At 41.4% G+C, this 19,316-nt stretch overlaps 1 protein-coding gene across 1 annotated transcript in view; it reads left to right on the plus strand.

Moving 5' to 3' along the window:
- Positions 1-18,204, plus strand: part of brinp3a.2 (bone morphogenetic protein/retinoic acid inducible neural-specific 3a, tandem duplicate 2) — a 54,050-nt gene extending 35,846 nt beyond the window's left edge. The window contains exons 5-9 of the mRNA XM_056379157.1: positions 5,065-5,170; positions 5,393-5,629; positions 8,265-8,487; positions 16,318-16,660; positions 16,891-18,204. Of these exons, the coding sequence (XP_056235132.1) occupies positions 5,065-5,170; positions 5,393-5,629; positions 8,265-8,487; positions 16,318-16,660; positions 16,891-17,661 (1,680 nt within the window). The 3' untranslated portion in view covers positions 17,662-18,204. The remainder of the gene's footprint in view (positions 1-5,064; positions 5,171-5,392; positions 5,630-8,264; positions 8,488-16,317; positions 16,661-16,890) is intronic.
- The last annotated feature ends 1,112 nt before the right edge of the window (positions 18,205-19,316 follow it).

A 19,316-nucleotide genomic window follows, 5' to 3' on the forward strand; every position in this document is an offset into this window, starting at 1 on the left:
CAATTACCGTAGAGCTGGAAGCAATATGATGCGATATTCTGTCCAACACTATCTGTATCCTATATTAAAAGGAGAAACATTTAAATGCATGATGCCTTTGGCACTGTCAATGCGTGTTAATAGAAGAGGATTCATCTGTATCCATAACAAATGCAATCATTTTCATGATTTATTTAACATTTGTAAATGGACTGCACATATATAGTGCTTTTCTAGTCTTACCAACCACTCAAAGCACTTCACACATACTTGCCCAAGGACACTTTGAGACGCAGTCTGTAGGAGCCGGGGGTCGAGCCACTGACCTTCCGATTAGCAGAAGGTTTACCTCCTGAGCCACAGCTGCCCCCTGTACAATATATCATAATAAAGTGCTGCAGGAATGAGTCCTAAAACCCACAAATTAGTTGCAACACTTCCTGTTCCCCCGTCCTGAAGTCAATGGGTTTTTTGAATGGGATTTTGGCTAGATGGCTGAAATAAAGTCTGTGGTTAACACAAGGACTAGACCTTTTTATGTTTGTTGTACGTCGCTTGAAAAAGGCCGGTCGCTAGCAAGAGGCTAAATGAGACTACAGAGGTTGTCGGGGATGTTAAACGTCATCACACTGAGCATGGAGACCGATCTACGGACCATGCAGTCCCTCTTTACGGCCTCACTGTGTTTGTACTCGCGCTCTTACAAACTGTTACCAACTGTGTAAGAGGAAAGGCTTTTGTGGAAGACGTGAGAGTTAAATCAAACTAAAAGTTGGAGGTTTAGCGGTGGTGACAGTGAAGTCATGCGACCATGGTGTAGTTTGTTTATAGTTTAATATTAGCTCGGTGGTGTTGATTTGTGAAGATTATCCTGCTGACCAAAACATGTCAGTGTCGGAAACTTTTGTTTGTCACAAAGTTTATTTTCTGCAGTAATCGAGAAGTCCATGTAAAATCCCATTGAGCTTTTTGTCGAGGTAACCGGGGTGACGCTAACATCCTGTTTGGTCATCTCCGCAGCACTCAATGATACTTGGAGATCAAGATTCAAGACAACTTAATTGCCATTTTCTGACAACAAAAAATATAGTTACAAATCCAAGCAGGTGCCGAGTCATCAAGAAATAATGAAAATGTCAAATATAGCAGAATGTATAATTATAATATTTAACAAGGAAGAAGCTGAGGAATCAAGATGTGATATGAATATCATTAAAAACGTTGTACTTGGTCTCCCTAACCTGGACGTACATTCCACTCTCTTCGCAGTTTGCAATTTTAATTTCAACTCCCAAGTTTAAATCTGTCTGTTGCTTCCAGGTGTCATTTGCAGTGAAAGAAAGTGCCTTTCTAAAAAGCCGTAGATGATGTGTGTGTTATTGCCGTTGTTAACGATTTCCTTGTTATAACACAATGATAACAGCGATGAAAATAAAGCGGGATATGATGCTTTTTTATCAGCCTGCTTGTGATGAGATACGATCTTCAGCCGCCGTGAGCACACTGAGTCTGGAGGAAGCGCCGTGATGAGCACATATGGCGAGGGGAAGATAAATGAATCTGGTGAAAACACAGCTCATGACAGGTTTCTGCCTCCGGTTGTCACCTTCAGGTAGCAACGGGGTTAATAGGGTGACAGAAGGGAGGATGACCCTCCTTTCGGCCTTTTTCATTCCTCGGGAACACGGCGGTAGTCGGCTTGTGAAGTGTGGCTTTCTCTGCTGTAGCAGAACATGAATCAGACTCCCTCTACTTATATCAAAGCGCCGCACTCTCACTACATTGTGTTCAGGGAGGGTATTTCTTTTGCAGCTAAGGTGGGCACATCTACGGTTGCAGAGGCAGATGCTTTTGTCTGTTTCATTTCTTTGGGAATTAGAGGTTTATTTTGTAGCTATAGAGAGGAAAAGAAGAAGAGAGGGCGTGCTTTCATGCTCCAAAGGCAGTCATCTGGCGTAACTGACAGGTGGGAAGAGGAAAGAGGAGAGATTCACCTCCATCACTGCTAGAAAGTGAGTCAAAGAGAGCGACAGATTCCTCCACACTCGTTTCCACAGGGCGTTGCCCCCACCACCACCCCCACCCCTCCCACACACACACACACACACACACACACACACACAGTTAGCGGATGACATACAACCAGGCAGTCCTCTGCATGAATTTGAAATCAAACAAGTTGATGAATGAATGAGAGAGGGCTGGCAAAGCAAAGCTAACCACTACCACCACCTACATTCCACATCCATGCTGTTCTCCATGCGAAGGGGAAATTTAAGCTCATTTTGGAGGGAAAAAAGCCTGTTACTGTTGTGGTGTGCCGGGGATTGTGCTGTGCGAAATCTGGTCCTTTTTTAAAAGAAGTCACGGCACAGACCGGCTTGTTTGTTCAATGCAGTCCAGTTGTTCGAGAGCAGCGGGGGATCATTTTTGTTTCCATTTGAGAATTTCCTTGACTGAATCGATGGCAATATCCCCAACTGACTTGGGCCATATTTGCCGGGCTGTCTGCACACGCTGATGAACAAGGCGACAAGGGGCAGCAGGAATCTTTGCTTTCATATTTTCTTCTCAGGGACAGCCTCTCCATTTGTGTTGTCTTCTCATTATGGCAGAGAAATGGGACTTTTTTTTTTCTTCTGTGTTCACCAACCGTCTCATGACCGGACTGATCAATTGTTGTCTGGACTACTGCGGAGTACATCGACGGCAAACTTGATCATCCATTATCACACTCTCACCTTTTCTGTTACAGCATATTTATGGCAGAAGAAGATTGCAGCCATTAGATTACTCATCTGCTGTATGTGGCAGGGATCACGTTTGCCCGCTTTGTTGCTTCTCTTGCTCCCAACGCTGATCAAATGAGTCGGTGAAAGACTTTTAGCGCTGTGGCAACTGGAGTAAAAGTCATTATGAGGAAACAAAACAAAAAAGAATTGCAGCAGGACTACTCTAATAAAGGATTTATGAATGGTTTATAACTAGTTTATTAATTAGCTGGTTAACACTTTATGAAGCATTTATAAACTGTTATAACACATTAGATAAAACTAAGGGTTACAGTGACGTGTTGCTTGCCAAATAGTGAGCCCACATGTATCTGTACTGTTAAGCCTCATGTCGCATTAGTTACTGAGATGTCTTTGTTTTCTCCATCATACCAGCATTTTAACCTCTTGCCTCATTAGTTTGTTAAGATACTAGCATTTAACTACCATCAGAATCTTAATGGTCAAAAAAATTGTTAATTTGGTAGATCAAACTATGGAAAATCCAATTATTATATCAAATGACCAGATTCATCCTTTTACGGCCTTGGCAGTATTGTTTACCTTGACACGCTCTCAGCAGCCGGCCTCATTATAATCAAGATCAAAAGATTAACACGGAGATGCTTTTGCTGGTTGGTCTCTTCTTTAGGACTTTAGCCTTCCAGGTAGAACACTGGTGGTAACCTTCCTTTACTTGGTGAACTGCTCCCCCATCCTTTGTCCCACTTTTCACATATCTGTGGCCTGTTGTTCACGGAGTTGATTCTCCCCCAATCCATCTTGATTTTTCATGGCATCTCAATTTTACAACCAATTATTTATCAGTTATTGTAAAGTGTAAAACTCATCACCATTTATTAGTGAATCGTAATAAAGCTCCCTTTTACCAATTATAAATACTTGTTACTCATTAATGAATGATGATGGGTTTTACACTTTACAATAAGGCTCCTTTTTACCAGGTATAAATGGTAGTAACTCTTTAGTAAGATTAATGAGTAGTAAGCATTAACTTGACCTTGCCAAATAGTGAGCCTATATCACTGTATGAAATTTATTTTATAATTGTTTATTTATGATTTATAAAGTGTTAACAACTGAATTAATAACGTAATTATAAATCCTTTATAAAGGGTAGTCTTATTGTAAAGTGGTACCAAAAAATAAACCAAAGAAAGGCACAAATCTTCGATGGAGTTCCCTCATTCTTTCACCCAGCCAAGACCCAGGTGGCCAATAATGTCGTATTAAGTATTTTTTGATATACCAGAATGTATCTATAGTGAATAGCAGCTGCTATGCAAAGCGGAAATTGAATGCTCTGCTCATCAGTCAATATTTTGCCATATGGCATATCATATGGCATATCAAATAATTCCTTATATGGATGCAGTATTCATGTGTTCTGAAGCCCAGGGTTGTATCTCATTTCCTCACTTTCATATCAGCATTAAAATCCCTCATGAGGGAAACAAGGGATAAAATGTGATATAAATATTATAGCTGTAGAATTACACTCAAATTATCTCCATTTTTCCTTTTCCTCCCATTCACAGAGGATATTTATTCCTCCTCTCACAAACCCCTTTCCACTGGATTAGGCTTTTGATTAAAGAGCCCCACACTGAGTTTTCACTTTCCCCCTGCAGCACCGGCCTCATATGAGTTTCCCTCCCATCAGCCCTTCAGCCCTCTATGACTGTGTTACTGATCGACTGACCCCCATTGTCTCGCCTCATCCATCTGTCACTTTGCAACCAACTGTCCTCTGACAAGCCTGACCAGGACAAATCGCAGAACAAAATATGGTGTCCTGCGACCACAAAGAGAGAAAAATGAGAATCAGTTAAGTGCTCCCCGCCGTTGTCACGGCAAAGACAAAGGAAAGCACTGAAGTAAGATCTTCTCTTGCAAATGAAGTGAAAAAAAGGATGCTTTGCCGGAGCTGCTTTGTGGCAAAAGGTCAATCGAAACGTCTTCAATCAGTGACTAGACAAAAAAAAAAAAAAAAAGAAACACAGTGTAGCACTCTAGCAGAAAAATGAGTGTAAGAAAGCACTGTTACAGCAATTCAGAATAATCTAAATAAGCTTACTCTAGTTTTCTCTTTCTTTCACATTCACAAGTAAAATTAATTGTGTAGAAACTACTTCACTTACAGAGAGAAGACAAAGCCCTTCATGTTACACTTGGCTCCTCTCTAACCAATTCTGAATCAAGTTAAGAAGTAAAAGTTAAAATATGTGTGTGTGTAAAGACATATAATTTAACCATGAGCCAACCAATGAGCTTTTTATTTGTTGTTGCCCAGGTGACGGAGACCCGCACAGGTCCTCTCGGATGCAGTAACTATGACAACCTTGACTCCGTTAGCTCTGTGCTGGTCCAGAGCCCTGAAAATAAAGTCCAGCTACAAGGTTAGTCTGTTTTTTTTTTTCACTGCTTTTATTGTGATTGTCATTACGTGTTCAAGTGTATTATGCACGTGGGATAAACATCAGTAAGAGTTTGGCATACAAATATATAGATTTATAGATTTTTTTTATAAGCTCAGGCAGTAGTATATGCCACTACACTTTCACTGTCACTCCCCAACTTCCCAATTTGATGAAGGTACTAAACCCAGCTCGGTTTTACAGGCTTGCAGGTGATCCTCCCAGACTACTTGAGAGAAAGTTTTGTGCAGGCTGCTCTCAGCTACATAGCCTGCAATGGAGAGGGCGAATTTGTCTGCAAGGACAACGACTGCTGGTGCAACTGTGACCCCAAGTTCCCAGAGTGCAACTGCCCCTATATGGACATCCAAGCCATGGAGGAGAGCCTGGAGAGGATCACGGAGACGTGGGGGATGCTCTATAAAGAATTTGAGGAATCAGGTGAGAAATGAAGGGAGTCTGCGTCTTGCGTGCCTCATCCTAAATGCAGGAAAATCAAACTTTTAGGGTATAAATCATTTATGTGACAGGGAGCGAGGATGAATTCAAGTGTTTTATCTCCACCGTTAAATCTGAGTGAGGATCCTATATGTATGTTCCTCCCTACTCTATGATTTATAGGTGAACTATAATAGCAGGTTGTCAATCCTGGGTCCCGGTTCACGATCTGCATATAGAAAATTAACAACGCGACAGAACCGGATTAAAAAAAATAAACAGCTTTGGGCTCAGGTAGTTTACAATATGTATGGAGCAGATTAATCAGCTATAAAAACCCATTTATTGCCAGTCTGGGTTTTCATATCACCGGGGAGACAGAGTTTGAATGGAAGCTCTTAGCATAATGTTTGGTTATTATTGCTGTGCTCGGTCACCCTGCCTTGGTGGTTATTACTCAGGTGAAATCAAAATGGATGTCTTTTTTTTTTTTTTTATTCCACTCCTCAGATTTGGCTGAAATATCCCTAAGTGCAATTACTTTCAAAGTTTATGTTTTAATAGCAGGGTGTGAAATGAGGGCAGGAGTGTGCCTAGAATGCAGATAACCTGCAAGTGTCATAAATGTGTCCTTCAGCGTGGGATATCACAGATTTCTAGCTCCCCGCCTTATCAGCAGAAGAACTGCTGACAGTAAAGAGATCAAGAGGTAGCGATTCCTGCCTCATGCCTGTGCTATTGTCATCCTTAAAGCGAATGGAAGCACACGAAAGGAAATGACAGAATCAGAAATGTGTCTCGCATTAAAATACTTACATGTTGTTTAGGGCCTGACCCCTTGTTTAGCTGATTCCCACATTTCAGAAATTTACATACTCTTGTCCATATAAAATAGTTTCCTAAGTGGTTGTTGCATTGAACATTAATGTTCTTACTTCTTAAAAATGTTTTTGATGTGCAGTGTAGGCGATGATGATAAAGGTAGTTCAGATAATGATGGTGAAAATGACGAATGGAACAAAAGTCATCATCACCGTCTGTAAAACTGACTAGACTTATTATATGTAAATTTTGTTAAGTTGTGTTCTGACATTATCCCTAATGTTTCCATCACTTTTCAAACCTAGAGAAATACATGATTTTAATCAGGGTAACAGTTTAATTTGGTCGGATGTCAATGACCTCATAGCCCCCGTGTGCCTGTGTCGGTGTTGTGGTTGCCTGCCGGAAGCTCAGATTTGACCTTTATCCAGTTTTGAGCCACATTTTTAAAGACGGATTTTAGTCATTTGATGTCTGATGAAAAAACCAAGCAAATGTTCAGCTCCCAGCCGCTTCAGGACGTCCTGTCCTGTGTCCGCCGAAGAGCATCTGTGAAAAACAGATTTTTAAAGTGGAACTGCTTTATTCAGTGTTTCTACCGGTTTTAAATTCCCCTCCATTTGTCATGGAGCGGAGAACACATCTGTGGATAATTATAATAATAAAAACTTCCTGAACGTCTGCATCAGAATTTATCAGAGAAACAATCTAAACAAAGGTTATCATCAGTCTCCCAGCTCCAAGTAAAAAACGCCTGAATGACTGACACTGAAGGAGTCCAAACTGGGAGAGGCATATGACATACTGTAGGTGGTGAAGACAAAGACTCCCATGATCCCACGCTATTGCACAACCTCACTGAACAACGTCTTTTTTTGTTGTTGATTATATTATATTATTATTGATTGAGAGACCTATAGAGGCAGACGTTACATACTGTGCGTTTAAAATTCAACATTTGCACACTCAAATAGAAACATCTGCAAAAACAATGGTGTGATGCAGCAAGCAGAGAGGTAAAAATAACTCTATGTTAATCAGAGCATAAAGGCTGTTCACCTTTAAGGAGATAATAATGGTCATGACAGCATTAGTAGTAGCAGTAGTCATTCTGTATCAGTGATGCTATATTAAGCACTTAAGAAAATATTAAACATTATAATATCATGGTCAAAATAATTATAATAACTTGGCATAGCTTACTCTGTCTTATACTGTTAGTGATTGTCTAAATTTAGACCATGGTTCCCATAAAATATTGTGCTTCCTGCAGCAAAGTGGACCCTCTTTCATCTTTTACCCTCTTAAGTGACATCCTGGGTGCTTTTGCTTTCCTTTTTTGCTTTACTGAATATGATCAAACTGTCAGAAGTGACTTTTCAAAGCACCACCTGTCAGATACTGTGTCCCAATTCAGGTACTATAAAGTCTGCCTCTCTAGCCCAAATAGATCAGGCTGCCAAGGTCTGTCCAAATTCAAAGGCTCCTTCAAATGTGACTGAGAGATGCAGCAGCCTGTTTCCTCTATATAGAGGACGCAACTGCTGCATCATCTTGACTTCTGTAGCGACGCACAATCCAATTTTCACTTGTCAATTGGTTAATGGAGCATTGAGATGATCCTTGTCAAGGTATTCGTTTTCAGGCGGTCATTATTGACATGAAATAGGCACTGCAGGATGTAAACAAAGGACAGAAAAATCAAAGTTAGACCACACAGACATGGTGCACTACTTGCAAGTTCTCCATAATGTGTTGAAGTAAAATATCACAACTCATAATGTACATTTTTATGTGGTCACTTCTGTTGTAACAGAAGAATTCAAGGCGTTCTATGCGAGGCTGCCCCAGAACTACTTCCTCAACGTGTCAACCATCCAACACTTGTGGACCCTGGATAGCTTGTTCCAGTGGCGATATGAGCAGCTGGAGAACAGCATGCGGGTCCTCTCCAAACGAGCCCAGAGGGTCATCTTCAAGCTCTTCAGTCTGAGTAAAAGGTGTCACCGACAGCCCCAAGTCCGCTTACCAAGAGAACGGTGAGTTTTGATTTGAATCTACGTACATCTGATACTTTTCTACAGTTTTATCATGTTTCAGTCAAAGATATGTTTGTTTCTTTTTATATTAAACCATTGGAGATGCACAGTTCTGGCCTTTTTTTCACCAAAGCTACTGTACATGGAGTCAGGGCCTGGAGTTTGCTCTATTAGCCTCGCAATAAACCTTTAGTTTATGCAAACGATTTCCCTTTTTAAATGTTTCATATTTTACATTTTCCCAGTGATGTATTTGAAGTGTTGATATCCATAAGAAGATATATATGTGGTTTGAAGAAACAAAGAACCATTTCAATGCAGTTTTACATCTCCTCTCTCAGGCTTCTCTCTGGAACTCCAGGTTGGTCAGCCAATCAGAAGAGAGGAGGCTCTGAGCCTCTCTTTTGATTGGCTGACTGAGTGATCAAATAGAAATATAACAAATTTCAGGCAAACACTCAGAGGAACCAAATCTGGCGAGGTTGGATGGTGGGTCCAGGTGGGCTCGGCTTGGTGCATAGCTGAGGGTGGTGATTGCTTTGTTGTGACATCACAAAGTTACAGAAGTCCTGACAGCTGGTTTTAAGGCTCAGTTTCTGAATACAGGCTGTGTGCATTTATCTGTGGACTGACCCTTTGATACTTTCACAGTATTAATATAGAACCTAGACCTGCTTCATAATCAAACAACACATGAAAATCTCACTTTATACAATAGGGTACCTTTAATGGCTTTTGTATAATGTTTGCCATCAAATATCCTGATAAATGCTGGAATGCACTCATCGAAATGCCAGTAAAACAAGCTAGACATTTGTTAACAGACACTTCTTTTCACTCATGGATCAGATCAACATAACCTTGCTTTCTTTGCTGCTGTTACAACAGTAAACTTCATCCAACACTTGTGGTCCCTCATTCCACAAGTCTCTTCGCCATTAAATCTTTATGAAGCTTCATGAAATTTTCACAAAATCATGAAATCTTAATTCCATTTCATTGGACTTCATCTCCATGAAATCCTCTGAAATCCCTCTGAAAATATATTCTCTGCACTGGTTTCTGGCTACAAAGGAGGACATTTTATTTATTTTTTTTTTTTTGTTACAATTTTATATCGTTCAGAGTCTTTTCAAATTATATATCAGATGAAATTTGTTCATCTGTAGCCTAATTATAAATTTATACTACAAAGCACATTCACCCCCATCCTTTCAAGTCTTAGACAAGGTGTTTTTTCTTTAAATCTTTTTCATAACCAATTTCAGACTAGTGTTGAAAGACTGAATAACATAATTCCTTCTATACCCACATACTTCTGTGGGTATTTCCCAAATGGCCAATGTGCCTGTTCCAAATATTTCTCATCGCATTTTCTGTTGTGTCACATCTATTGTTAAAGTTTAGTTTAGGCAAACTGAACTATTTGCCCTTAAAACATGACTTTTTAGGAGCAGGGGTGGAAATAACGACTTACATTTACTCTCGTTACTGTAATAAAGTATTTTGTACGTGACCAACAGGTACATGCTGTTAGCAATGTCAGCAATGCTAAAATACTGGATCCTTCAGCTGTGACTTCTATGTTCACTTCTAGCATCAGTGAGCTGTGCACCACCTTTTTTACTGGTTCTGACGATCCCTGCTGTGACTGCAGAGGTCATTCAGCTCGGTGTTTAATAACTTGGAGGAGCACAGTGAGACCAGGGGGGCTGAGTGGACTGGTGATGTTTGACATTGGCAGTGAATGAGCAGTGAAGTTGGATTCAGAACAGATTGTGGAGGACTTTGTGATGCACAAAAAAAAAAAAAAAATCACAGAGTGAAGTTCAGACAGGTGTGTGCAACAAATGACTGATTTGTCTAACTCACTGTTCAGAGAACAGCATCAGCAACTACTGCGTTGCCTAGTAACATAGCATTTTGTCTGTGTTTGTTGGCTGCAGACGCTATGGTGTTTATGTTCTTTTTACATCTCTGCCTTTTCTGCTGCTTTATTCGGCTGTTAAATACTGTATATAAGAAGTGGCTGGCATTTTGATTCATACAGCTTGATACTGCCAATTAAAGTCTATGGAAACATGCTGTGGTATTCAGATGGATTGTAGTCGAAATATCAACAACACCACACACTACATCCTTTAGGAGGAATCATTGCAGGACTGTTACATTGGACGGCTTTTAGTTTCAGCTAGATATACCTAATAAACTGCCAAATTCATGTAATAACTATTTATATAGCACTTTTCTAAAACAAAGTTACAAACGTAAAAAACTAAACAAAGCAATAAAAGACACAGAGAAGAGTGCAATGTGTACTGCATCAGTACGTGTGTTAAAACAATGACATCAATAGATCAACAAAAATAAAGTAAAACCAAAAGTAAGGACCGAAGTTAAAATTTAAATCAAGAATTAAAAGCTTCTTTATAAGTGTGGTCTATATTTGTAATCATCAGTGGTATGCACCAGCTGCAAAGTGCCTGACTGGAATTTATTGGTTGCTTTTGAACATGTTCCACTAATGTTGCAATTGATATCATCTTCACACGCTGTGGAAAGTGCGGTCTTAGGATGTAGTTTACAGCTGCTGATAACACACAAAGATACAAATTCTCACCAACCTCTCATGTATGTAGGTTAGCTCTGATGATGACAGGCTAAGTTATGAGCACAGTCTGAGGACTGGTCTGGAATTTAGCTCTGTTGATTATGAGCTATAGGTTTTTTTTTGACAAGATAAGGGAGCTAATGAGCCAACGTACCATTTAATTACCGGGCTGATAAATGAAAGAAAGCAATGTGGATACAGTGGGCAATAAAAAGTAAACCCAGTCATACTAGACGAGGAGGTAGATTAAGTAACATAGTGTTACAGTAGCCAAAGCATACTAGAAGCCTGTGTTTGAAGTTACGTTACCAGTCGAGTAAAGTAGATGACAACCCAGCTGTTGCTTCACTTCTTTCAATTGTGTTGTTATCGGTCCAAGGGTTGTTCTCTGTTTGTCACTTTCTTTTTTGGCCTTTTCACCCTCTACTGATCTTACAGTTTTCTTCTTATTTCAAACTCCGAGTTATTGGTTGGTGGTCGCACTTCCATTTCCCCTCGACAAATTTGTTGTGATCACCTTCCCTTTTGTTCTTTTCATTAGAAAACTATGAAGCTACCCACTACCGACACAGACTGAACCTGTGTTCAAACCTTGATGCTTTGGGACACACAAGGGTAAATCTCCGTAGTGTTTTTTAAGAGAAAAAATTTACATTTTGTACCTTAAAAACGGAAACGGATTAAAATCCACATTCGTATCGGATTCCTTCAGTGGTATCCTATCTTATGTCAGAGGGGCCGATCGCTGAAGGTGATGAATCCAATCACTGTCAGTCACACTGTGTTAAGTTCGACTGAGCCACCACAGTAATGGCGGTTATGGTACACAGCACAACACATAAATCAGCTGCCAGATTATTCTATTCAGTGCACTCTGTTCAATGTCCAGTCCATCTCTCTGTTTCTCTCTTTCTTTTCTCCGACTCGGTGTAACCCCCACCCACCACACACACACACACACACACATACACCGTTCCTCCTTAATCTGTCTTGTTCTCTCCACCACATTGGCAAAACACACATTAATCACTGATCTTTGCAGCTGATATTACCACCCACTTGCCTGGAAAAAGGAGCGTCATCGCCCTCATCCAGGCAAGTGTTTATCTATGTTATTACCGTTGCGTCAACTGTGAAGCTTTGCCTTTGTTTTCGCTCTTCATCGAAATCTTCATACTCAGTGGAAGGAGACTGACAACAGGATGCCTGTCAGTTTGTCGGGGGGAGAGAAGCGGAACCTCTCTGGAAAAAAAACCTCTCACTCTCCCTTTACCATCCTGTTCATGGCACTTGAGGTAGATGAGAGATATATGATTCATTCTGCTTCCAGGGGGCTACTTTTCCTTCCGTGCTGACAATTATGAGCGAATAAGACAGTGGAAGCAGCAGCCAGCTTGGCTTTTAGTATTAGTAATGATAAAACTGCACAGTACACTTTGTGTTAGAACTTTTGCCATTAGGCATAATGATGCACATTGTCATTCAAGAGATATATTCAGTACTTCTGCTTTAATCAGCTTAGAAAATGCCTTTCTTATTCATAGCCCCCCCCCCCCAAAAAAAAAGAAAAAAAAAGAAAGAGGTGTCAGATTTTTTTCACATACATCTAGGTCTTGAATGCTTCTCAGAAGGAGTCCTCTCAACTTTGTTTGAATACTAAGAGTGTGCAATTAAGATTTGACTCTAAAATGTTGAATAGCTTTTTAATGAACTTGTCAAGGCATTCAGCCTAACACTGTGTCAGTCACATTATTTCCTACAGAGGAAAAGATGGCCAGGAGGTGTGATTATTGCACATCATGATACTGAACTTCTTTTACATTATTCATGTTGATTCCTTTTGCTTGCTTGCTTTAGTATTGATTAACTGATTTGTATCAATAGCAGATATTAAAGATCCCAATTTGTGTAAAGTGAGATTTCTATGTCTTCTTTGATGAAAAAGATCTTGGTTCTTTATTAATACTGTGAAAGTATCAAAGCGCTCAGTCCTCAGAGAAATGCACGCAGCCTGTATTCAGAAAAGGAGCCTTAAAACGAACCATCAGGACTGTAACTTTGTGATGTCACAAAAAAACAGGCACTGCTCTCAGCCATGCCCCAAGCCCAGCCCACCTGGACCCACCATCCAACCTTACAGCATTTGGTTTCTCAGAGTGTTAACCTGGAATCTGCTATAGTTTTATTTGATCACTCATAAAACATTCAACCAATCAGATGAGAGGCTCAGAGCCTCCTCTCTTCTGATTGGCTCACCAACCTGTTGTTAATAGAGCTCCAGAGAGACGCCTGAGGCTACGTCCACCCTACTACGTTATCATTTTAAAATGCCATTTTAAAACGAAAACAATCTCCGTTCACACTCACACACCTTAGAGAGCTTACTTGCATAACCATTCACATACACTCACCATGCACGAGCTGGTGCAAACAGGAAGCAGATTGTCTCCTCTGCAGTTGATTAGTTGCACAAAATACTACAAATGAGGAACAGCAAAGGCAGTTGTATCGTTAACATACAGAATTTAACTGCACAACAGCTGCTAGCAAAGACAACAAGGTCAGTAACGCTTGTAATTTGTTATTTATGGTGCTTTCACTACTGGTAGTCAAGGCTGATAAGACCCAATAAGGGAGCAACTGTGGGTGTCTATGTCATTGTTTCAAAATGTGTCTGTTTCTTTCCATTGAGACTACAATGCAACCCCCGAAGTTTTCAAACTAAGATGGGTCCGGGTCCAGGGCTTCCAAAAGTCTCTGTTCTAGGTGCTTGAAAACTCCCCAGTAGTGTGGAGTCCAGGTGTAAACATAGCAAAAGAAATGAGTTTTAAAACTATAAGCTAGTAGTGTGGACGTAGCCTGAGAGAGGAGACGTAAAGCTACATTGAGATGGTTTGTGGCACTTATCAACATCTCAAATATAACACTGGAAAAGTGTAGAATATGGCACCTTTAATGCACTGTATAGAGCAGAGGTCACTAATAGGTGGACCGTAGTCTGGATCCGGACCCAGACATGACCCAGACACGACCAGTGCCTTTACGGTACTCATGTGCCACTACTCAGCCAATCATTTCGACTCGAGTCAGACCAATGTTCTGGTCCTTTTGCTTCTTTGAATTTTAATTAATTACCCCTGGTGTAGAGTGTGCTTCCAACTTTGAAGCAACTGTTTCGGGAAGGGCCTCCAACGTGACAATGCACAAAGCCAGGTTATCCCAGTTTTGAAGTTGACAGATCTGCACAGATCTCTGACTTCAGCCCCAGTTAACAAGCTGGGGATGAACCGGTACTCTAATTGTGAACCAGGCCTGATCGCCAAATCGGCCCCTCACCTGATTAATGCTCTCGTGGCTGTATGTGAGCAAATCTATTCGGTTAGGTTTCAAAATCTTGTGGAAGGCTTCACAGGAGCGTGTAGTGTGCAGTGCTTTTATAGTAGCAATTAATACCAGTGGATTGAGACATGTTCAAAAATCATACGTAGTGTTATGTTTCTGTGTCCACATTATTTTGGCCATGTAGTGCACATCACTTCAGTCTAAGTGTAATTATTTAAAGTAGATACTGGTCTTGTGTCAGGGAATCCACTGTGGGTTTAATTTGAAATTCCACCAATCTTCAGCAAGTCAAAATCCCTGGCTTTAACTTTGTATTTGGCTGATTTAAATTTCAGTGCTTCTTGCTCCTTTAACACAGAAGTTAGAAGACACTGTGAGTTACAGCAGAGGTTTGGAAGAAGACTTGCAGGGAGCAGAAAGGCTGTACATACTCACACCAGGGAACTAACAGCACAACTGCAGCCTTGTCTCGGCGACCGCTTTCCCTGCTGAAGCTGTCGGAGGTGAAACGCTTTGCCCACAGGTAGCGAGTGATGGAAAGAAAGAGCCCTTTCGGTTCATTTAACCATGACCGCTTTTTCCATTAGGGGGGTTTTTGATATTTAAATCTGTGATTTTCTGAACTCAGACTTGATACCCACAGCCAAACACGCAATAAAATGGGGATACAGAGGAAGGATGCCCCAAATGTAATCCACCAAACATTTTCAGATTAGCATAAAGTTTACCACAATACACCCTCATCAAAGAAAAAGCTTTTTTTTTTTTTCTGAAAGGAAAGCCAGCGGTACTGTGCATTTCCTCTCATCAGCAAGCAAAGAGGATAAGAGGCATAAAGGGATCACAGTCAAGAAAGTGCTACAGACGGGAATCAAACTCCAGCCCACATGGGAGAATTATACGTATGTCTGAGAGTAAGTTACCCTACGGCAGCAGCGCACTTCTAATATTTATGTCACAAACTGATCAAAGACAACTTCCTCTCTCTCTCTGCTGTCTCCCGCTGTCGCTTCCTTTTGAAACACCAGTGTTTGTGCCCATATTCCTTTGCATGTGTAACCTACACTCATCAAACACTTAAGGACAACAAGAAACACGTATACTGGAAAGACTCTGCAAGAATCTCAGGCAAGGTTGATTCAGTAATGTGAAGGCATTCCTGCAAACACTTCCAAATAATCCTAAAGATGAATTATTGTTCTGGAACAACCTTGGGACCAATATCCTGGTGGAAATATCCAACTGAAAAGGAAAAAAAAAGGTACACTGTGAATTTACATGGGAGAGCAAGAGTTTTTGCCTAGTTAAAATAAAACCGCACACTCTGTAATGTATGTAAATCCTAGATTCTAGAAGGATGGAAATTTTGAGATGCTGAAACCACTGTGTGATCGTACCGTTAAAACACACAATTTCCATTCAGGCAGGAACAGGTCACACTCAAACCTGATTTGAATATAAGACATATAAGAGGTTTAGATTAAAGCCAAATTTGAGTTTATGTCATCAGAATCGATCACATCATACGACCTTCATTAGCGGATCAGTTATCATGTCACCTAAATAATTTGGTGGAAAGTCTTATGTTGTACGCACTATACAGAGACGCTGTTGAAGTAATGGTTATGTAACAGAGGTTTCACAGAGACCCACAAATTGCCAAAACCATGCTCACTGGAATCCTCTCAGGCTTGTCTGCATGCTTTACCTTATGCTGATTATGTTTTTTATGTTTAACGAGCAAGCTGTCTGCAGACCCGACAGGTGCCCTGGACCTCATGAAGCTACCTATCAAACTAGTTCAGTTCCTGTTCAATAACCACTCTCTCTCTCTCTCTTCTTCTCTCTCTCTTGTTTTCCCTCTCCCCCTGGTCCAGGCCTCAGTCGTACTGGCTGAGTCATTTCCAGTCTCTCCTGTATTGCTCAGAGAACAACCAGCTTGGCGCATTCTCTGAGGAGCTTCACAGCTGCAGCTGCCGATACGAACACAGCCCCTGTCAGCTGCCTCCACCCTGCGCTGTTGGGGAGGGCTCGGCCTGCGCGGCGTGTGCACCGGACAACCACACCCGCTGTGGGAGCTGCAACCTGGGCTTCGCTCTGACGCAGGGGGCCTGCAGGCCCATGGTGGCTGACTCTACGGAGAACTACCTGGGATTTGAGACGGACCTCCAGGATTTGGAGCTGGGCTACCTGCTACAGAGAGCTGACCGTAGGCTAGAGGTATTTTTCTTTTAGCTTTTGTTCAGTCATGTGAGGTTGACTGAGAACAGAGCTGTCTTTCATGGCTGTAGCCTGGGGGGGATACATTTACACACGGGATCCACAAACAAAGCCCTGCCCTTCTGGCAACTGAGGAACTTTATAGTTTCTCTATGTATTAGCCACGTTTTAGATGTTTAGACGTGTGCTGTTTACCAATGCCATCTGTGTGCTGTCTGTTTTTGTGTTAGGTCCACGCCATCTTCATCAGCAATGACATGCGACTCAACAGCTGGTTTGACCCATCGTGGAGAAAGAGGATGCTGCTGACGCTGAAGAGTAACAAGTACAAGTCCAACATGGTGCACATGCTGCTGGGAATATCCCTCCAGATCTGCCTTACAAAGAACAGCACTCTGGAACCTGTCCTTACTCTCTACATCAACCCCTTTGGAGGGAGCCATTCAGAGAGCTGGTATATCCCTGTCAATGAGAACAGTTTTCCAGACTGGCAGGCCACCAAGCTGGACCTACCCTTCGAGTGCTATAACTGGACTCTGACATTGGGCAACAAATGGAAGACGTTCTTTGAAACCATTCATATCTACCTTCGGAGCAGGATAAAGACTCAAGATGGATTGAATGACAGTGTTTATTACGAGCCTTTAGAAGTGACAGATCCCGCCCGGAACCTGGGCTACATGAAGATCAACAGCATCCAGGTCTTTGGCTACAGCATGCACTTCGACCCGGAGGCGATCCGCGACTTGATTCTGCAGCTGGACTACCCGTACACCCAAGGTTCCCAGGACACAGCCATGCTTCAACTCCTGGAGATACGAGACAGAGTGAACCGGCTGTCCCCTCCGGGTCAACAGAGGTTGGACCTGTTTGCCTGCCTCCTCCGGCACCGGCTCAAACTGACTGCCAGCGAGGTGGTTCGCATTCATGCCTCCTTACAGGCCTTCAGTTCCCGTCTGCCCAATTCGATGGATTACGAGACCACCAAGCTGTGCAGTTAACAGCCGCTCGATGGGAGATCTGGCCTCTAGATGGGCGCAAGGAGAACTCTTGGACAAGAGAATTGTGTCCATGGTGGCTTAAAGTTGTCCTCTGTCTCTATGGATTACCAAGGAGAGGACCAGCTCTGGACAGCTGAAGAATGTACTCATCTGGTTGTTTTGGTTTCTGTTTTGTGGCTGACAAACTTCAGTGCTAAATTATAAAAAAAAATTAAAAAAAATTAAAAAATGAGGTGGATCAGCAAGAAAATGCACAACAGTTTTCTCAAGAACAAACTCTTTAACAAAAGAATTCTGCAGTAGAAATACCACTACATAAAGTTGAACCATCCTGTTTCAATATGATTCTGCTCATTTATACTGTAAGTACCAATGCCAGTATCAATGGACATTTTACAGTAAAACTGGTACAGTCTGTTTGTTTGTAATTTTTATATGTTCCTTTGCTTCAGTGACAGTGCACTTTCCATGAAGACCAGAATACAGTGGTGTCAGTAAAGATTTTGTAGATAAATTGATATTAAAACATCATGTTATAACAGATTCCAGCTGTTGGAACATTTTTCCTGATACTAGTTTTCTTATTTGTTTTGAAAAATACTCTTAAAGCATTTTGACAAATTAGTCAGGCTAAATGAACTGGATCCAAGTGATTATAACAGTCATGTAGTTCTCTTCAGAAATGTTTTATTTATTTTTTCCTGCAATTACCTCGATGCGTCTTAACATTTTCTGATCACTTCAGTTAACAGAAGTTCACCCAGGAAATTTTCTTAGGAGCACAAATAACCCAAAACCTTAAAGGGGTGAAAAACATACTGCACACTCTCACACTAGCAGCCTCAAACAAACAGTTTAAAAGTTTTTTCAAGCATTATGGTTTTATCTTTCCGTAGTGTGTTGTAAGAAACATCACACCTCTACTAGATGTGTTTTTTAGCCCAGTGGTTCTCAACCTTTTCAAGTAACGACCCCCAAGAGTAATCAAGCTGGTGTTTGTGACCCCGTTGATGGTTGCTGCTGTCGGACTTTCAGGTAATTCACTTTCAGTCTTGAGCTGATATGTTTTTTCTGAAAAGCCATTGCTCTGTAATCATTCCATAACTAACAACTGGCTACAGCTAAGCACAAGACTGTGGCACCAAAGCTATAAATTTATTGTTATTTTGTGTGTGTGTGTGTGTGTGTGTGTGTGTGTGTGTGTATGTGTGTGTAAAAACTGTTCCCCATTCTAAAGTATTTTATTTTATTTTTTTCTCCACAACCACATCCGCCCACCCCTGGAAATTATCCCGTGACCCCCTTAGGTGTTGGGACCCCGAGGTTGAGAGCCACTGTTCTAGCCCACTCTTTCCAGGTTTCTATTTGGTGTAACACATAGGTTGCATTTCTACCACTTCAGCTGGCCACAGCAGCTGTGTTGTAGCTTGTGCCTCACTCACCCTTTAGCCTACATACATTAACTGCGACCTAAAGCCTTTCGTCAACACTCTAGCTTATCGCTAACACCAACAGATATGCCTGTGTATCGGGCTGTGAGGTCTTGAGTGCACAGCAGTGTTGCTAAGACACTGACAGAGGACAGCGTCTGCTGCTGTTGTGGTGCTGACGTGCTGCTTCTGCTGCGTGGCAAGTTTGGACAAGGTGATGGCAGA

This window comes from Seriola aureovittata, chromosome 6 (genome assembly GCF_021018895.1).
Source record: "Seriola aureovittata isolate HTS-2021-v1 ecotype China chromosome 6, ASM2101889v1, whole genome shotgun sequence".
NCBI classification, from domain to species: domain Eukaryota; kingdom Metazoa; phylum Chordata; class Actinopteri; order Carangiformes; family Carangidae; genus Seriola; species Seriola aureovittata.